Here is an 18232-nt window from a genome sequence, read left to right on the forward strand (position 1 = left end):
GATAATTTTTAAAAAATGTTTAGTGTGCTCTTGAAAAGAAGGTATATTCTGCATTTAGATGCAGAGTTCTGTGTATTTATTAGTTCAGCTTTGTTGGTCATGTTGTTAAATATTCTGCGTCTTTATCACTTTTTGTCTGTTTGTTCTATGACTAATTTGAGAGCATTGCATTAATCTTCCATTATAATTGTGGACTGATTTTGCCTAGTGGTCCTTCAATTTATGCTGTGTGATTGAAAGTGTGCTATGAGGCTATGTTATTAAATGAATGCAGATTTTATGTATTTATTTTTAAAGAGTTCTACTGGGTTGGTTTGTTTTTTGGCTGTGTTGGGTCTTTGTTGCTGCGTACGGGCTTTCTCTAGTTGTGGCAAGCAAGGGCCACCCTTCGTTGCGGTGCGCATGCTTATTGCGGTGGCTTCTCTTGTTGTGGAGCACAGGCTCTAGTCTCATGGGCTTCAGTAGTTGCAGCGCACGGGCTTAGTTGCTCCACGGCATGTGGGATCTTCCCAGACCAGGGCTTGAACCTGCGTCCCCTGCATTGGCAGGAGGATTCTTAACCACTGCGCCACAAGGGAAGTCCCTAGATTTTAAATTGTATATTCCTGGAGAATTGTCCCTTTTGTGTCTTTATTTCTAGAAATGCTTTTTACTTTAGAGTCTAATTTGATACTAATTTGGCTTTAATTTAGTATGTTAATGGCATCTTTTTTTCCTGTGCTTTTATTTTCAAACTTTCTGTGTCCTTAGGTTATGTTTTAGGTGTATCTCTTGTTAACAGTATATAACTAGATTTAAAAAAAAAAAAAGATCTAGTTTCCTAGACTTTTTTCCCCTCAGTTTTTACATATTGTGAATTGTGCTTAGTGCACACACTTGTACATGTCTGTGCTGCCCATGAATTGGTCATAGGATATGCAAATGTTCAGTTATAGTAGATACTGCCAACAATTTTATAAACTTACACCAATTTACAACACCACCAGAAGTATATGAGAGCGCTGTTGATACATTTAAGTACCCAAAATTGGTATTGTGAGTTTCTTTAAGTTGTAACCATTCTGATGAATGTGTTGCAGTATCTCATTGTGGTTTTTGTTTTGTTGTGTTTGTTTCAGGTATAATTAACATATAACATTGTATTAATTTCATGTGTACAATATAATGATTTAATATTTGTGTACATTGGGAAATGATCACCACAGTAAGTCCAGTTAACATCCCTCACCACACATAGTTAGAAATACTTTTCTCCTTCTGATGAGGAGTTTTAAAAGGTACTCTGAGCAAGTTTCAAATAGGCAGTACAGTAATTGTTTTTATAAGTGGAAGTTTGTGCTTTTTGCTCACCCCCTGCCTTTGGCAGACACCAGTCTCTCTGTGAGGTGGTGGTTGTTGTTGTTTATACCACATATAAATGAAATCATGTGGTGTTTGTCTTTCTGTGTCTGACTTATTTCACTTAGCATAATGCCCTCAAGATCATCCATGTTGTCACAGATGGCAAGATTTTATTCTTTTTTATGGCTGAATAGTATTCCATTGTAGTCTTCTAGACTTTTAACAGAGCTTTGATCCATATACAGTTGACATAATTACTCATACATATAAATTTAGACCTACCATCTTATTTTTTACTTTTTGATCCACGTGTTCCATGTTTCTTTTTCTCTCCTTTCTTGTCTTCTTTTGAGTTATTTCTTCTCATTCCATCCTGCCATCACTTGTATCAATTTGGACTGTACATAAACTCAGCTACTACTAATTATAGCATGCCTACTTAGTAAAGTCCAAAGTTAATATGTTTCCTCTCAGACATTCCAGTAACTTTAAAACATTTATTTCCCATTTATCCTCTCACTTGTCACTGTTGTTAGGATTTAATTTTATCTTTTTCTCTTTTAATCCCATAAAACATCATAATTCTTTTATGTATTCATCATTATTTGCTTTTTTCCCACGTACTTATCATTTCTTTGCTCTTCATTCCTTCTTACATGTCTCAGCTTCCATTTAAGATTACTTTTCTTTTACTTTAAGTATTTGCTTTAGAAAAACCTTAGCACTGCAGGCATTTTGGGCTGCATAATTCTTTGTTGTGGTGGACTGTGCATTGTTGGCTATTTAGCAGCACCCCTGGCCTCTGCCCACTAGATGTCAGTACCAACCACCCCACCCCATTATGACAACCCGAAATGTCCCCAGGTGTTGCCAGATGTCCCTGGGGGGCAAAAATCATTCCTGGTTGAGAACCACTGCTTTGGAATTTACTTTGATGTAGGTCTGCTGCTCTATTTTTATTTGTTGAAAATACCTATTTCATTTTCATTTTTAAAAGGTATTTTCACTGGGCATAGAATTCTAAGTTATATTTTAGCACATTCAAAATATTCTGCTGGCTTCTGTCTTCCATTGTTGCTTTTGAGAAGTAAGCTTAAAACAGGACTGTTGCTATTTTAAATATAATCTGTTTTTTTTCTTTTGGGTGCTTTTATAGTCTTCTTTTTACCTTTCGTTGTTTTGTAGGTTCCACTGTGTTGTGTTTAGGTGTAGACTTCTTTTTCTTTTTTTTTTTTGGTTGTGTTGGGTCTTCATTGCTGCACACGAGCTTTCTCTAGTTGCAGCGAGTGGGGGCTGCTCTTTGTTGCAGTGGCTTCTCTTGCTGTGGAGCCCGGGCTCTAGGCATGTGGGCTTCAGTAGTTATGGCACTCGGGCTCAGTAGTTGTGGCGCACAGGCTCTGTAGTTGTGGTGCACGGGCTTAATTGCTCCACAGCATGTGGGATCTTCCTGGACCAGGGATCGATCTCCTGCATTGGCAGGTGGATTCTTAACCACTGCGCCACCAGGGAAGTCCCAAGGTGTAGAATTCTTTTTATTTATTCCACATGGGAGTTACTAGGATTCTTGAATGTATGGATTGGTGTCTGTCATGAGTTTTATAACACTTTCAGGCATTATATCTTCAGATTTTGCCTGTATCCTACTCTTTGTTCTTCTCACTCTATTCTCTGTATTTCTTAACCTCTCTTATATTTTCCATCTGTTTGTCTCTCTGTATTGCAGTTCAGATAATTTCTTCTTACCTGTCATCCAGCTCACTAAGTTTCCCTTTAGCTTTGTTTGGTATATCTGAACAATGACTTTTTTGGGGGGCGGAGGGCTGTGTTGGGTCTTCGTTGCTGCACACGGGCTTTCTCTAGTTGTGGCGAGTGGGGGCTGCTCTTCGTTGCGGTGCACAGGCTTCTCATTGCAGTGGCTTCTCTTGTTGCGGAGCATGGGCTCTAGGCACGTGGGCTTTGGTAGTTGTGGCTCACGGGCTCTAGAGCACAGGCTCAGTAGTTGGGGCGCACGGTTTTAGTTGCTCCGCGGCATGTGGGATCTTCCCAGACCAGGGCTCGAACCCATGTCCCCTGCATTGGCAGGCGGATTCTTAACCACTGCGCCACCAGGGAAGCCCTGAACAATGATATTTAAAATTTCAAGTATTATATCTTTATTTTTAGAAAATCTGGTTCTTTTTCAAATCGACCGTAGTTTTCTATTTACTGAAGACATTTTCAAGCTTGTCTTGAAACATAATCTGCTGTTTCTTTAAACATAGTAAGCATAATTGCTTTATAATGTCTGATAATGTCAATATCTAAAAATCACTTGGGTCTGCTTGTGCTGTCTGCTGTTTTTGCATCTTGCTCCTGGTGCCTTGTTGTTATTTTTTATTCTTTACTGTCCATTAATCTTGACAAACTGTGGGAATTTTTTGTGGCCAAGGATGAGTGTGCCTTTCTCCAGAAAGAATTTACTATTGCCAGGTGCCTGGGGAACCGCCTTCAGGGTTTGAGGCTCTTTTTGTCTTTTTGTACCACCTAGGTGATGTTAATTGGGCTCTGAGTCTGCTGGAGAGCTAGTTACATCTTCTTCAGCCCTTCCCTCCTCCATACCTAGGCAACTTTCCTTCTGTTACCTTACCCTGATGATGTGGCCCTTTGAAAGTCCCAGCTTAATAGGAGGTCCCCTATCTTTACCTAGAGAAAAATCTGGCCTCTTATTCCCGCCTCTCCTTTGAGAGCAGTTCAAATCTACCTTGATAGGTGATTTTGTTTACTCTTTTATTTGTTCTCATTGTACTTCAGATTTTGGCTTGGTGATTTAGAATCTATAGAGTCTTTAGAATATAAGAAGCAGAGGACAGAGAAGTGTCAAGAAATATGAAGCATCTAAAAATTTACCCTGTTTTTAAGTTAAAAATATATTTAGTAACAGCATTGTTTTCATTATATTTATTTTTATAGTTACCATATACTTACAGCAAGTGATACTAGTTTCTATTTATCATAGTGAAATAAGGTTTTCTTTTTCTTTTTTTTTTTTTTTAATGCAGTACGCAGGCCTCTCACTGTTGTGGCCTCTGCCGTTGCGGAGCACAGGCTCCGGATGCACAGGCTCAGGGGCCATGGCTCACGGGCCCAGCCACTCTGTGGCATGTGGGATCTTCCCAGACCGGGGCACGAACCCACGTCCCCTGCATCGGCAGGCAGACTCTCAACTGCTGTGCCACCAGGGAAGCCCTAAGGTTTTCTTTTTAAGTACTTTGAGTTTACAAAAGCAGATATATACTTTAAAGAAAAATAAGAAGTAAATAATAGTATAGGAGATACACTTTCCTGAAAGCATGCTGTTGAGTATGAATTCTTTACTTTGGTCAGTTTACCATGTATAAATCCTCTCTGTCCAAGGATCATTTGAATCTTTTGAGACCTAGGAAGTAGTGACATTTTGGGGCAAGTACAGCGTAGGCTTAACTATGGGGCAAAAAAATTAAAACCACAAAATTACAGTTAAATTATCTTTACATGAAATAATAAACTAAAAGATGTACAGCTCTGGTTCATTTTATTTTTCATTTGTATTTTGAAATAATGGCTCCAGTCCATTAATAACTGTGCAGGATACCCTGGGCTTAAGGGTTTGCCATAGTTGATACTGAAGTAAGTAAAAAATCATTATTCCAAATGTCAAAACAGTCTGTTCTTCCTTTTTCCTTGAAATGAAAAGGCAAAACAAATAAACTTGTTGTGTAGGAAGCAAATTGAGAACATACAGAGTGTGAGAGGTTTTAAAAGTCAGTGGTACCAGGAGGGATAAGATGTCTTGGAAAGAGCACTGGGCTCTGGAGCGACGCAGGACCACCCATTATTGTGTTCAGTATTTTACTTTTCAAAATACTTAATACAGAAAATTTCAAACATATTCAGAAGAAGAGATGATTAGGTTAAGCCATCATGGTTCCCGTCACCCTGTTTCAGCACGGCTCCTTGTCCCCCCCTAACCCACCACCAACTGGATTATACTGAAGCAAATCTAGGTATCATTAAAGCCTTCAATATTTCAGTATGTATCTCTAAAATATAAGAACTCCTTTAAAGAACATAACTACAATACTATTAACACACCTAAAAAAATTATTCCTTAATATTATCAAATGACCATTCACTGTTTAAATTTTCTAAATTGTTATTTATTGTATGTGTGTACACAATTTTTTTAACACACCTTTTGTTTTTAACTTATTATTTAATTTTCACTGTAACTCTGAAAAAGATATTATTAGTTCTGTTTACAAAGGAGGAAACTGAGGTCCTGGGAAGTTAAGTAATTTGTTTAGCATCACAGAGCAGCAAATGATTGCCTTAAGCTAAAAATCAGCCCAAGCCTGTCTGACTCCAAAATCTGTATGCCTTTCTGGATTTAGAAGACTTTGGATTCAAACTCTGTTAAATAGAGGTTTCTTTTCCCATGCCACTCTACTAACTTCCCACCCTCCCTCACCCAAGTGTTTGTGGTCCAGGGATCCCCTAATTAGGGAGCTAAGGAGAATGCTAATTTTTGCCCAGTCACTTGAATAAGAGTGAGCTCAGCTACCCTGTGGAGTGAGAGGCAATCAGGGGGCCTTAGTCCTACAGCTCCCAATTTAATCAGAGCAGCTCCAAAAAAAATCCTTTCCTACTTCTTCTAACATCTCCTAAGAGGGGTTCTGAGGTTGGTGCTATAGTGTACTAGCACGTGCTACAGCTCTAAGATCTCAGACTGCACTGTTCAGTATGGCAGCCACAAGTGGATATTTCAATTTTAATTTGAATTACTTACAGTTAAACAAAATTAAAAATCAGTCTTTCAGTCATACGAGCCACATTTCAAATGCTTGATACTGACTACTATATTGGATAGTGCAGATTTAGAACATTTCTATCATTGCAGAAGGCTCAGACAGCACTGAAAAGTAACAGGTGAAGGCAATCATCTGTGTTTCAACTGCAGATTAAAATTGGGGGGTGGGGAACAGCAGGTCCCTCTTTTCCTTCTTTGAGAAAGATCTCAGGATTTAGATGATCACATTTGAGAGTGGCAGTGGGAAGACACCAGGCTTTGGGACCCTGAGTGATGAGCATTTTGTGAGGTTAGAACAGTGATAATAAGGGGAAGTGATGACTGCTAGCTAAAACAAAATCTGGTGCTGTTTTTCCTTTTCTGCCTGCCAGATCCTCAGTCTGCACAAAATCACAAGGATTGCCAGAAACTCTGGAGGAATGATTGCTTTTATCCCTTTAGAAACGTAAATTAACCCCCTCACAAGCTCTCATTATTTGAGTGAGTGGCTTTAGTTAGGGTCTGAAAAGTAAGGGGACCTCTGAGTGTAATGATGACTCTAGAGCTGGACTCTTCAGATTCATGAATTCTGTTTATTTTTACTTATTAATTTCTGTGTCCCCATATTGGGATACTGTCAGTGAGAAACAGAGCCAGACACCTGTTAAAGGCAGCAAGATAGATTTCATTCAGACTAGTGCAGTAGGGAAGAGAGACTCCAGCATAAATTGAGCTCAACTCTGCTGAAACAAAAGGTGGGTCCCTTTTGAAATGCTGGAGTGTGCTAAAGGAAAAGTACTGAAGATGTTAGGTGGAGAGGTTGGTCACTGTGATTCAGCCATTTGTGTCCACTTGCTAATTGGTGCTTATCAAATTTAGGCTCCCATCCTCCAACAGAGACTGGTAGACAAAGGCCCTATCCTTCTTGATGACTACATTGCGAAGGGATGACTCCCAGGTCCTTGAGAAAGACATTTCTGGGTTGTACAAGATTTGTTTATCTCCAGGGTCAGAGATTGACAACTGCAAGTTTTCTAAAGTAAGTGCTCTAAGAAAAGTGAGGTCAAAGGCCTATAGTCAGGTTTTGGCTAGAACAAACAGTTAATTATTTTGGCAGCATTGAGCTTTCTCTAGGAGGCATTTTAAGGAGTCTGGGTCATCCTAGGGACTCAGCCTTGAACTGATAGAAGCTGTGATAGAGTTTGGTCATGTCTCTTAGTGTGTGTGAGGGAGGTTGAATGGAGTTGTTTGTGCTGAAAGTCTGCAGTTTTCAGTACCTGGATAAAGGTTGGTTTGTTTTGTTATTTGTTTTGTTTTTTTAAATTGAAGTATAGTTGATTTACAGTGTTGTTAATTACTGCTGTACAGCCAAGTGATTCAGTTATACATATATATATATATATATATACACACATTTTTTTATATATTCTTTTCCATTATGGTTTGGCATAGGATATTGAATATAGTTCTCTGTGCTGTACTGTATACCTTGTTGTTTATCCATTCTATATAGAAAAGCTTATATCTGCTAACCACAACCTCCCATTCCATCCCTCCCACAGCCCCTCCCCTCGGCAGCCACCAGTCTGTTCTCTCTGTTTGCAATTCTGTTTGTTTCATAGGTTCATTTGTGTCATATTTCCACATATAAGCAACATCATATGGTATTTGTCTTTTTCTGATTTACTTCACTTAGTATGATAATCCATTTGCATCCATGTTGCTGCAAATGGCATTATTTTGTTCTTTTTTATGGCTGAGTAGTATTCCATTGTCTATATGTACCACATCTCTTTACCATTCATCTGTCAATGGACACTTAGGTTCTTTCCATGTCTTGGCTATTGTGAATAGTGCTGCTATGAACATAGGGGTGCATGTATCTTTTTGAATTAAAGTTTTGTCTGGATATATGCCCAGGAGTGGGATTGCAGAACCATATGCTAATTCTATTTTTTAGTTTTGAGGAACCTCCATATTGTTTTCCACAGTGGCTGCACCAACTTACATTCCCATCAACAGTGTAGGAGGGTTCCCTTTTCTCCACACCCTGTCCAGCATTTGTTATTTGTAGACTTTTAAATGATGGCCATTCTGACTGGTGTGAGCTGCTACCTCATTGTAGGTTTTTTTTGGCCACACCATGTGGCATCTGGGATCTTAGTTCCCCAACCAGGGATCAAACCCATGTCCCCTGCAGTGGAAGCACAGAGTCCTAACCACTGGGCAGCCAGGGAATTCCCCTTCATTGTAATTTTGATTTGCATGTCTCTCTTACCAATGTTGAGCATCTTTTCATGTGCCTATTGGCCATCTGTGTTTTTTCTTTGGAGAAATGTGTATTTAGGTCTTCTGCCCATTTTCAGTTAGGTTGTTTGTTTTTTTGTTGTTCAGTTGTATGAGCTGTTTGTATATTTTGGAAAGTAAACCTTTGTCAGTCACATCATTTGCAAATATTTTCTCCCATTCCTTAGGTTGTCTTTTCGTTTTGCTTATGGTTTCCTTTGCTGTGCAAAAGCTTGTAAGTGTGATTAGGTCCCATTTGTTTATTTTTGTTTTTATTTTTATTGCCTTGGGAGACTGACCTAAGAAAACATTGGTACAGTTTATATCAGAGAATGTTTTGCCTATGTTCTCATGGAGTTTTACCGTGTCATGTGTTATGTTTAAGTCTTTAAGCCATTTTGAGTTTATTTTTGTGTATGGTGAGAGAGGGTGTGTTCTAACTTCATTGATTTATATGTGGCTGTCCAGCCTTCCTAGCACTACTTGCTGAAGAGACTGTCTTTCCCATTGTATATTCTTGCCTCCTTTGTCAAAGATTTTTCTTTTTAATATTTATTTATTTATTTGGCTGCACCAGTTTTTTTTTTTTAATTAATTAATTTATTTATGGCTGCGTTGGGTCGTCATTGCTGCGTGCAGGCTTCCTCTAGTTGCAGAGAGCGGGGGCTGCTCTTTGTTGAGGTGCATGGGCTTCTCATTGTGGTGGCTTCTCTTGTTGCAGAGCACAGGCTCTAGGCGCATGGGCTTCAGTAGTTGTGGCGCACGGGCTTAGTTGCTCCACGGCATGTGGGATCTTCCCAGACCAGGGCTCAAACCCATGTCCTCTGCATTGGCAGGAGGATTCTTAACCACTGCGCCACCAGGGAAGTCCTGCGCCAGGTCTTAGTTGCAGGGGATCTTTGTTGCCACATGCAGGATCTTTAGTTGCCGTATGTGGTATCTAGTTCCCTGACCAGGGATCGAACTCAGGCCTCCTGCATTGGGAGCCTGGAGTCTTAACCACTGGACCACCAGGGAAGTCCCTTTTATCAAAGATTAATTGACCATAGGTGTGTGGGTTTATTTCTGGGCTCTCTATCTGTTCCATTGATCCATATGGCTGACTTTGTGCCGATACCACACTCTTGATTACTGTAGCTTTGTAGTACTGTCTGAAGCCTGGAGGGTTATGCCTCCTGCTCTGTTCTTTTTCTTCAGGATTGCTTTGGCAATTCTGGGTCTTTTATGGTTCCATATGAATTTTAGAATTATTTGTTCTAGTTCTGTGAAAAATGTCATGGGGTAATTTGATAGGGGTCGCATTAGATTGCTTTCGGTCGTATGGCCATTTTAACAAATTAATTCTTCATTTCCAAGAGCATGGGATATCTTTCCATTTCTTTGAATCATCTTCAGTTTCCTTTATTAATGTTTTATAGTTCTCAGAGTATAAGTCTTTCACCTCCTTGGTCAGGTTTATTCCTAAGTATTTTATTTTGGGGAGGTGTGATTTTAAAAGGTACTGTTTTTTTACATTTCCTTTCTGATATTTGGATAAAGTTTTATATACATATTTCCCTGACCTGGGCATTTGGGAGATAATGAGACTGGAATTTAATCCAGTCTTGGGAAAGGGTAAAGAACCTTCAATGAAACAGAATAAGGCATTGTTCTGGGGGCCTGATGCAAACACAGAAAAGAGTCATAAAGGTGTTTTTCAGGACTTGAGAAGCAGCCTTGGATTTTATTTTGTGATTTAAGCCCAAGATGGATGGTATGAACCAGGATAGTGTAGAGGAAGGTGAGAGATCTGAAAATATCTGGGAAAGCTTCTTGGAATAGGTAGAACCTGAGCTGAGTCTTGAAGGATGACGGGTGGGCTTTTCTTGGTTTAGCATTTTATTGTGGTATTTCCATGAAACCCCATCTACTTTCCACAGAAATAAAATATTTCAAGTAAATAATTGAATCATGAAATTATAATTTATTTTTCTTTGAAGATACTGCCCAAAGTTGGTATTTCTCTCACTTTTTGATTCTTGATTTCTTAATTGTTTTTTAACCAGATATCTTCAGAATGACATGTTCTGAAGAGCCACCATGTTTTTACACAATCAGTTCCTCTGCCCCAAATACCTTCCAACCCTATCCCCCAAGCACACCTTCAGGGAATTGTATATCTTTCAAGACCTAGCTGAAGTAGCACCCTTTCTTTGCTCCCACAGTACAGTGCTGTCTACTTCTCTGCTTATATTATAGCTCTTATTGTTTGTTTAGTTTGTACTCTCAACCCCCTAATGCAGTCTCCTGCCCACAGAAGATACCTAATATGTGATTAATAGATGTGGTTAAATATAATAAGCTCTGAAATGTATTTTCCAGTATTAAGAACTCAGCTTTCTTACGTGCACAGGTATAATTATATTATGTTAATTGAATTTTTATTTGTTCTTAGATGTCATTAAGAGGATCTGCGCCAGTGACAATTGTACCTCTTCCTGGAGAGCAAGTACAGGTTCAGGGGGTCATCCAGACAGCTCAGTCTTCTGTAATTCACCCACCACACGTGCAAACGGTACAGAAATTCAAAGACTTAGTGGTTGAGAGAGGGGACTTTTGAACCCTGAGTCTCTGGACACACTGAAGTTGCTATAGTTATAATATTGTAAAACAAGATAATAAAGTTGTCTTAGAAATTAGATTTTAGAACTTCTAGCTTCATGTATATACTACCCGGTAAAAATATAAGGCAATTTTGGGAAGAAGTTATTGCTTAGAATTTAAGGAAATGAAAAATTTTCTGAAGGGAAAGCACCTTTTTATCCTAGTGGTATCCTTCATGAAAAAGAGAATTCTGAAGAAAGGGTGATGATGTGAGCATTTTAGCAAACTAAGAAAGTACCTACCTTATGCTTTGTGGCGATCAAATAAAAGAAGTTCTCTCATAGTGAAGTTCTTATTTATATCTATCTACCTTCATATTTACACCTGACAACAGTAGGGAGGAAAAGGCCATCCTGGGTTCCTTTTCTTTTTACTCTTTCTCCCCATTTTATCTTCTGGCTCCTGTGAGTCTCAGAATGCCTTTGGTCATCTCTCATTTTTAGAAGCAGCTATCCTAGAAGAAAAGCTGTATAACTCATTTTTTCCTCTTGAATGTATACAGTGTCTGGCAGTGTTGTCAGCTCTAGAGCTGCATCTTTATGTGTTTTTTGTTTTTGTCTTTGTTTTTGGTTTTTTTCCTATAGGAAAGGTGACTGCTGCATGGATTTTTGAGGTTTTATATGAAGATTTTACTCTTATTAGTTTTGTTATTAAAGAGAAATACTTGATCTTAGTTATAAGGAATCTCTTAGTTTTAGAAGTGATTTTCTTACTTGAGTTCAGTGGGAGGCTTTGGAGTAAATTTAGGGACAGACAGGGAAAACAGCTAATATTTAGATTAGAAATGGCATATCTGTGGTGCATGAGGAAATATAGAAGTGACAGATCTTCCTTAATTATTACTTTATTATTCGTTACTGCGATTATTTCTTAATTATTACAGATTGTGATCTTTCTTTCCTATCTAAAGACAAAGATTTAAGATACAAAAAAGTAGAAGTACACTAGACCTTGTTTTTGAAGGAGACTATAGAATGTAAAACAAGCTTCTCTGGAAATTTAAGATCTGAGTCTACATAGTTCAGGGGAAGGCCTTCTGTAGAGAGTAAGTAAGGTAGAGAATTTATGTCCGTTCTAGAAGCCTGTTTTGTTTATTTTTTTTAATGAAGATGAAGTCAGGTGTCACAATGCAACTTCAGAAAAATGCTGAGAAATTTAATACATTTTAAAAATTGAAAATAAGTCGTTTCCTCAATTGTAAGATATCATAACTTAAAACTTGCATATGGTTATTGTAGTAACTAGTTTTAATAGGTTTATTATTAATAAGAGTTAACATTTACTGTGTGCTTGCGCTGTGCCGTGCACTAAGTGCTTTACATGTATTAACTCATTCAACTGTGAAGTGAGATACAGCTTATTATTACAGATATTTAAGTTGCATGTGTTTGTACCTGCCCTTGCCAGTGACCTCCACTTTGCCAAATCTAATGCTTGTTCTCAGTCCTTGTTTTACTTCACCTGCTAGCAGAATTTGACATGGTTGATTATTCTTTTTTCCTCAATACACTGTCTTCGCTAGTTTTCCAAGGACACTTTGCTCATTTAGTTATTCCTCATGGTGGCTTGTTCTTGGTCTCATTTGCTGGTTCCTCCCGTTCTTTCCAACCTCTTACTGCTAGAGTGTCCCTGGGTTTTGTCCTATATTTATCCCCTTATTGAGCTCAGTGAGTCTTGTGGCTTTCAGGACTATCTAAAGAACTGTGACTTCCAATATATGTCTCACCCAGACCCCTTCCCTGACTCACAGGCTTGTATATTCAGCAGTCTCCTCAATTTCATTATCTAATAATTAGATATTGGTTGGATATCTGATAACATTTCAAAGTTAGCATGTCCAAAATCCAAATCAGACAGCATTAATGATTAAAAAAAAACTTTGAATAATGTGCATCAGTGTAGAGACTGATCTTTACAACTCTAGTGAAGTAGTATTGCTTTATTTGGGGGATAGACTTTCTTCTTAGTTCTGCTGTGTTGTATGTTCCTTTAGTTTGGGCTCCTGAAATAAACTTTCTCTTTTCCTTTTATTTCTTTCTTTTCGACCTTAGATTTAATGACAAAGGAATTTGGGTGGCAGAAGACAGATCATTTTTTCTGAAAGTAAAAATTAAATTTAATTCTTTTTCTACCTGCTTTGTTCATCATAGTAAAACCAGTTCTGTTTTTCAGGTATCATCTTTATCAGAAAGTGAAGAGTCTCAGGACTCATCTGACAGCATAGGCTCCTCACAGAAAACCCACGGGATCCTAGCACGGCGCCCATCTTACAGGTGAGTACTCGTGTCAAACCCTGCATGTGTTATATTGCCATATGAGTTGGAATGGTGCTGGCAAAGCAAATTATATCAAGAAGGAGCATGTGTTTGTATAGGAAGGGAAGTGTTAAGAGAGACAGGGCAAGATTTTGAAGGGCCCAAGTTGCTGTGCTGAAGAGGAATTTAGACTCATCTTCTGGCAAAGTATTAGATATCCATATTTACTAACTTTAATAGTAATATGAAAGAATTAAACTACTTTGTGTTCCCTTTCTTAGCTTCCTAGCTCTGAGCCTTTGTCTTTCCGTTGTGTGTGTAAAACACATTCTTCTACATTCTGCACATACTTTAGGCCTCATTTCCTCCTGGAAACCTTCTCTGTTTACTTTTTCTTCAGCCTCCCAAGACCAGGTTAGGTCTTTCTTCTGTGGCATCTTTTTACTCTAACCCCTATTATAGTACTTACCTCATGCTACTGGAATTCCAGTTTATTTATGGGCATGGCCAGTGCTTTATTATTTTTTGTCACCTCAGGGCCTAGCAGAATGACCAGATGAGAGTAGATGCTTAATAATTACTTGTTGAATGAAGAGAAAGCTGAAGTAGTACAACTAACTGACAGAAAGCTTTTGAAATAATCTGGGTGATTTCATATAGGTAGTGTGGTATCTTTGGCATGGCTGGATCTGAGACACTTCTGTGGTAGAACTGACCAAACCTGATGACTAGATGGTAGGAGGAAAGGGAGACAGAAAAGGATGAAATGCTCTTTTGAAACACATAGACAAATGCAGTAAGGTTTTCGATGTTACGAGAGAACTTTTTATAGGGTGTATTCATTCCTGCCTGATGGAAGAAGTAGGAAAGACTTCATAAAAGATGTAATTTAGGGCTTCCCTGGTGGCGCAGTGGTTGAGAGTCCGCCTGCCGATGCAGGGGACACGGGTTCATGCCCCGGTCTGGGAAGATCCCACATGCCGCCGAGCGGCTGGGCCCGTGAGCCCTGGCTGCTGAGCCTGCGCGTCCAGAGCCTGTGCTCCGCAACGGGAGAGGCCACAACAGTGAGAGGCCCGCGTACCGCAAAAAAAAAAAAAAAAGATGTAATTTAGTTCATCATCAATCTGATAAATTCTGGGAGCAGGGAGGGGTTTTGTAAGGCAGGAAGAGAGCTTCTTAGGCTGAGGGAACAGTGTGTAATGAAAGGTAGATTGTATGATATCAAAGAGGTTGGCCTGTTCTGGGAATTGGCAATTTTAAGGTACAAGGAAGAAGGGGTGGTTTAGCAAGAAAAGGTAAACAGGAGCCACATTACTTAGAACCTTGTTACCATGTTAAGGAATTGGGACTCTACTGAATACACAAAAAATTTTGTCTGTGAATTTTTGGGGGAGTGAAAAATAAGCCTACTAAAATGAGTTCAATTTGAAACTATAAAAAAATAATCCAGGGACTTACCTGGCTGTCCAGTGGTTAAAACTCCGTGCTTCCACTGCAGGGAGCATGGGTTCGATCCCTGGTCAGGGAACTAAGATCCCACATACCACGTGGTGTGGCCAAAAAAAAAAGTAATCCATTATGAATTTCTCAGCCTTAGAAAGCAAGGTTCCAACCATGTAAGTTAATCTAAACCTACATCTAGATATATCTTATGAAGCAAAATTGGAGGGCACCAAAGATAAAAATAAGATCTTAAAAGCTTCCACAGAGAAAAGACAAATTACCTAGAAAGGAGTGACCATTAGGCTGACAACAGATTTTTGAATGGTAATATTAGAAGACAATGGACTAAAATCTTTAAATGCCAAGAGAAAGTAACAGTTGGCCTTGGAATTATATACCCACCTGAACAATCACTCATAAATAATGGTGAAGTTAAAATCATTTCAAACTGATTTAAGAAATTACTAAAGGGTACATGTCAGGAAGAAGAAAATGAAACCAAACAAAAGGAACGTGAATATAAGAAAGAATGGTGAACCAAGACATTCATTTAAGTTACCATTGACTTTTTAGAATAATACTAATAATGATTGATTAATTTGGGTAGTTTAAAAACAAATGGAAAGAAATATATCAGGCAGAAATATATAAGACAGGAATGGTCTACTAGAGTCTTACATCGACTACCTTTAGACTTACCTCAGACTGTTAGAGGTAACTGGCAAAAGAATACAGATAAAAAGTTTAATTTCCAAATAGTGGGGCTCTTTTGGCACAAAACAGTTATTTAGCTCCTAGATAAATACTTGTTAATGAATTGTGCATTTATAGGAAATAACAGAAATGTCTTATCAGCCTACTCTAATAAACGTAAAACCATATACATACAAATACATGAGCTGAAACTAGAATGGGAAGCAGAAGCAAGCATGAAGACCAAGGTACACCCATTACTTTAGGTCTACTGCAGGAAGGGACTACGAACCTGAGATTTTTGTGTTAAGCTGAGATCCCTACAGCAGGCTAGAGCACCTGAAACAAAGTTTCCCCAAGTTAAGCTTTCCGAATTACCAAAGATAGGATCAACCAAATATGAATTTACAGTCACAAATCATCAAGCATACAAAGAAATAAACCATTATAAGTGAGAATCAGCAGAAACAATATACAATGAACTCAATAAATGCAGAAAAGTATTTGATAAAATTCAGCACCCACTCAAATTTTTAGCAAATAGGAATAAAAATGGACTTTCCTAGCATATACAGACTTTGAGAACTGAACTATACATAGGACAGATCATAGCTCAAGTTCCAAACATGGTACACACGTGGACCAAATCTGAATAGCACTGCATAGTCTTTGAAAACTAAATTGATGGAACCACGACCCACAGAAGGCTGGTCAGAACTTGCAGCTTGGACACAACCAGGCTGATGATAGCCTGCTAAAACAAGAATATCAAGAATTCTCCATAGGATTTAAACAGGAGTCTAATATAATATTGAAAATGTCTACCATTACATGGCATACAAAGAACTTGGAAGAATCTTAACTTGTAAGGGAAAAGATTATAAGCAAATGCCATCTCCTACATGACCCAGATGTTGGAATTATATGACAAAAACTTTAAAAGAGCTATTACTGAAATGTTCTAACTAACAAGTAAGGGTGAATTCTCTTGAAATGAATGGAAAGATAGGAACTCTTAGCAAAATACAGAAGATATAAAGAGAACAAAATAGAAATTTAAGAGCTGAATACACTAACAGAAACAAAACCTCACTGGACGGATTCAATAGGAGAACAGAGATAAAGAGTTAGTCAACTTCAAAGATAGTTCATTGGAGCTTATCCAATCTGAAGAATAGAGATTGGAAAAATTAACTAGTTCTCAGGGACTTGTGAGACAATATCCAAAGATCTAAACTGTGTCATTTGAGTTACAGAACAGAAAAATGTTGCAGAAAAAATACTTGTAGAAATAATAGCTGAAATGTTCCCAAATTCGGTGAAACCTACAAATTGAAAAAGCTTAGCAAATCTTAAAATAGATAAAATGCAAAGAAATCCCTGCCCAGACATATATCATAATCAAACTGCTGAAAAATGCATAAATATTGTGAGCAGCCAGAGAAAAATGACACTACTTATAAGGGCATGATGTGAATGATTATAGATTTCTCATCAAAAACTGTGCAAGCTAGAAGAAATGAAATAGCATTTTTAAAGTGCTAAAGAAAACTGTTAATCCAGAATTCTCTATCTAGTGAAAATAACCTCAGAAATGGAGGTGAACTAAGTATTCTCAGATAAAGGAAAACTAAGAGAAATCATTGACAGCAGACTTGCTCTAAAATAACTGCTAAGAAAGTTAAGACCAAAAGAAACTTGGAAGGTTAGGAATGAATAAAGGCAGCAGCAAGATCTGGGCAAATATAATGGACTACTCTCCTATTAAATTCTTTAAAATATGTTTGATGGTTGAAAAAAATGACACTGTCTGATGGGGTTTCCAGTGTAGGCAGTTTTAATATGTAAGACAACTACAACATAAATGGAGGAGGATAAAGAGATTTAATATGGTGGTAAAGTTTCTAAGGTTCACTTGAAGGGATAAAATAGTGACTATAAGTAGACTAGGCATCTATACTGTAACACCTAGAACAACTACTAAAGAAACTACAAAGAGATTTAGTCAAATACACAATAGATATATTAGAGTTTTGAAAAATCTTAACCCAAAAGAATGCAGAATTTTTTTAAAAGATAGCAAATAATAAAATGGTAGATCAACCAATATCAGTAGTTATATTAAGACAGCATGACTTAAACTCACTAAAAGACAGATTATAAATAGACACAAAAATCCTCAAGAAAATATTAGTAAACCAAGTACAACAACATATAGATGGTATTATACACCATAATTGAGTAAGATTTATCCCAGAGTGCAAAATTGGTTTAACATCTGAAAATCAATTAATGTAATACATCGTATTTATAGAATAAAAACAAAAAACTTATAGTCATCTGAACAGAGACACAAAAAAGCATTTGATGAAATCCAGTACCCTTTAATGATAAAAATTCTCATCAAACAAATTGATGGGAGTTTCCTCAGCCTGATAAAGTCCATCTACAAAAGCCCAGAGCTAACATCATATTTAATGGTGGAAGACTGAATGTTTTCCCCCCTAAGGTCAGGCACAAGACAAGGCTGTGGATGTCTGCTCTCACTATTTTTACTTAACGTTTTACTCAGGAAATCAGGTAAGAAAATGAAATGAAAGGCATATTGGAAAAGAAGAAATAAAAGTTTGCAGATAACAATGATCTCATATATAGAAAATCCCAAAGGATCCACTAAAATAGAACTAATAAATAAGTTCAGCAGGGTTGTGGGATACAAAATCAACTGGTTTTCTACACACTAGCAATAAACAATCCAAAAATAAAA

At 37.8% G+C, this 18232-nt stretch overlaps 1 protein-coding gene across 6 annotated transcripts in view; it reads left to right on the forward strand.

The window, feature by feature from the left end:
- ATF1 (activating transcription factor 1) overlaps nt 1-18232 on the forward strand; it is a 54298-nt gene that overhangs the window by 21976 nt on the left and 14090 nt on the right. For 3 of the 6 annotated variants that reach the window (XM_060024764.1, XM_060024763.1, XM_060024765.1), the window contains exons 3-4: nt 10866-10985; nt 13247-13347. In XM_060024764.1, coding sequence (XP_059880747.1) covers nt 10866-10985; nt 13247-13347 — 221 coding nt within the window. The remainder of the gene's footprint in view (nt 1-10865; nt 10986-13246; nt 13348-18232) is intronic. The other 3 variants (XM_060024767.1, XM_060024766.1, XM_060024768.1) reach the window with 1 other exon arrangement.

This window comes from Delphinus delphis, chromosome 11 (assembly GCF_949987515.2).
Source record: "Delphinus delphis chromosome 11, mDelDel1.2, whole genome shotgun sequence".
NCBI classification, from domain to species: Eukaryota; Metazoa; Chordata; class Mammalia; order Artiodactyla; family Delphinidae; genus Delphinus; species Delphinus delphis.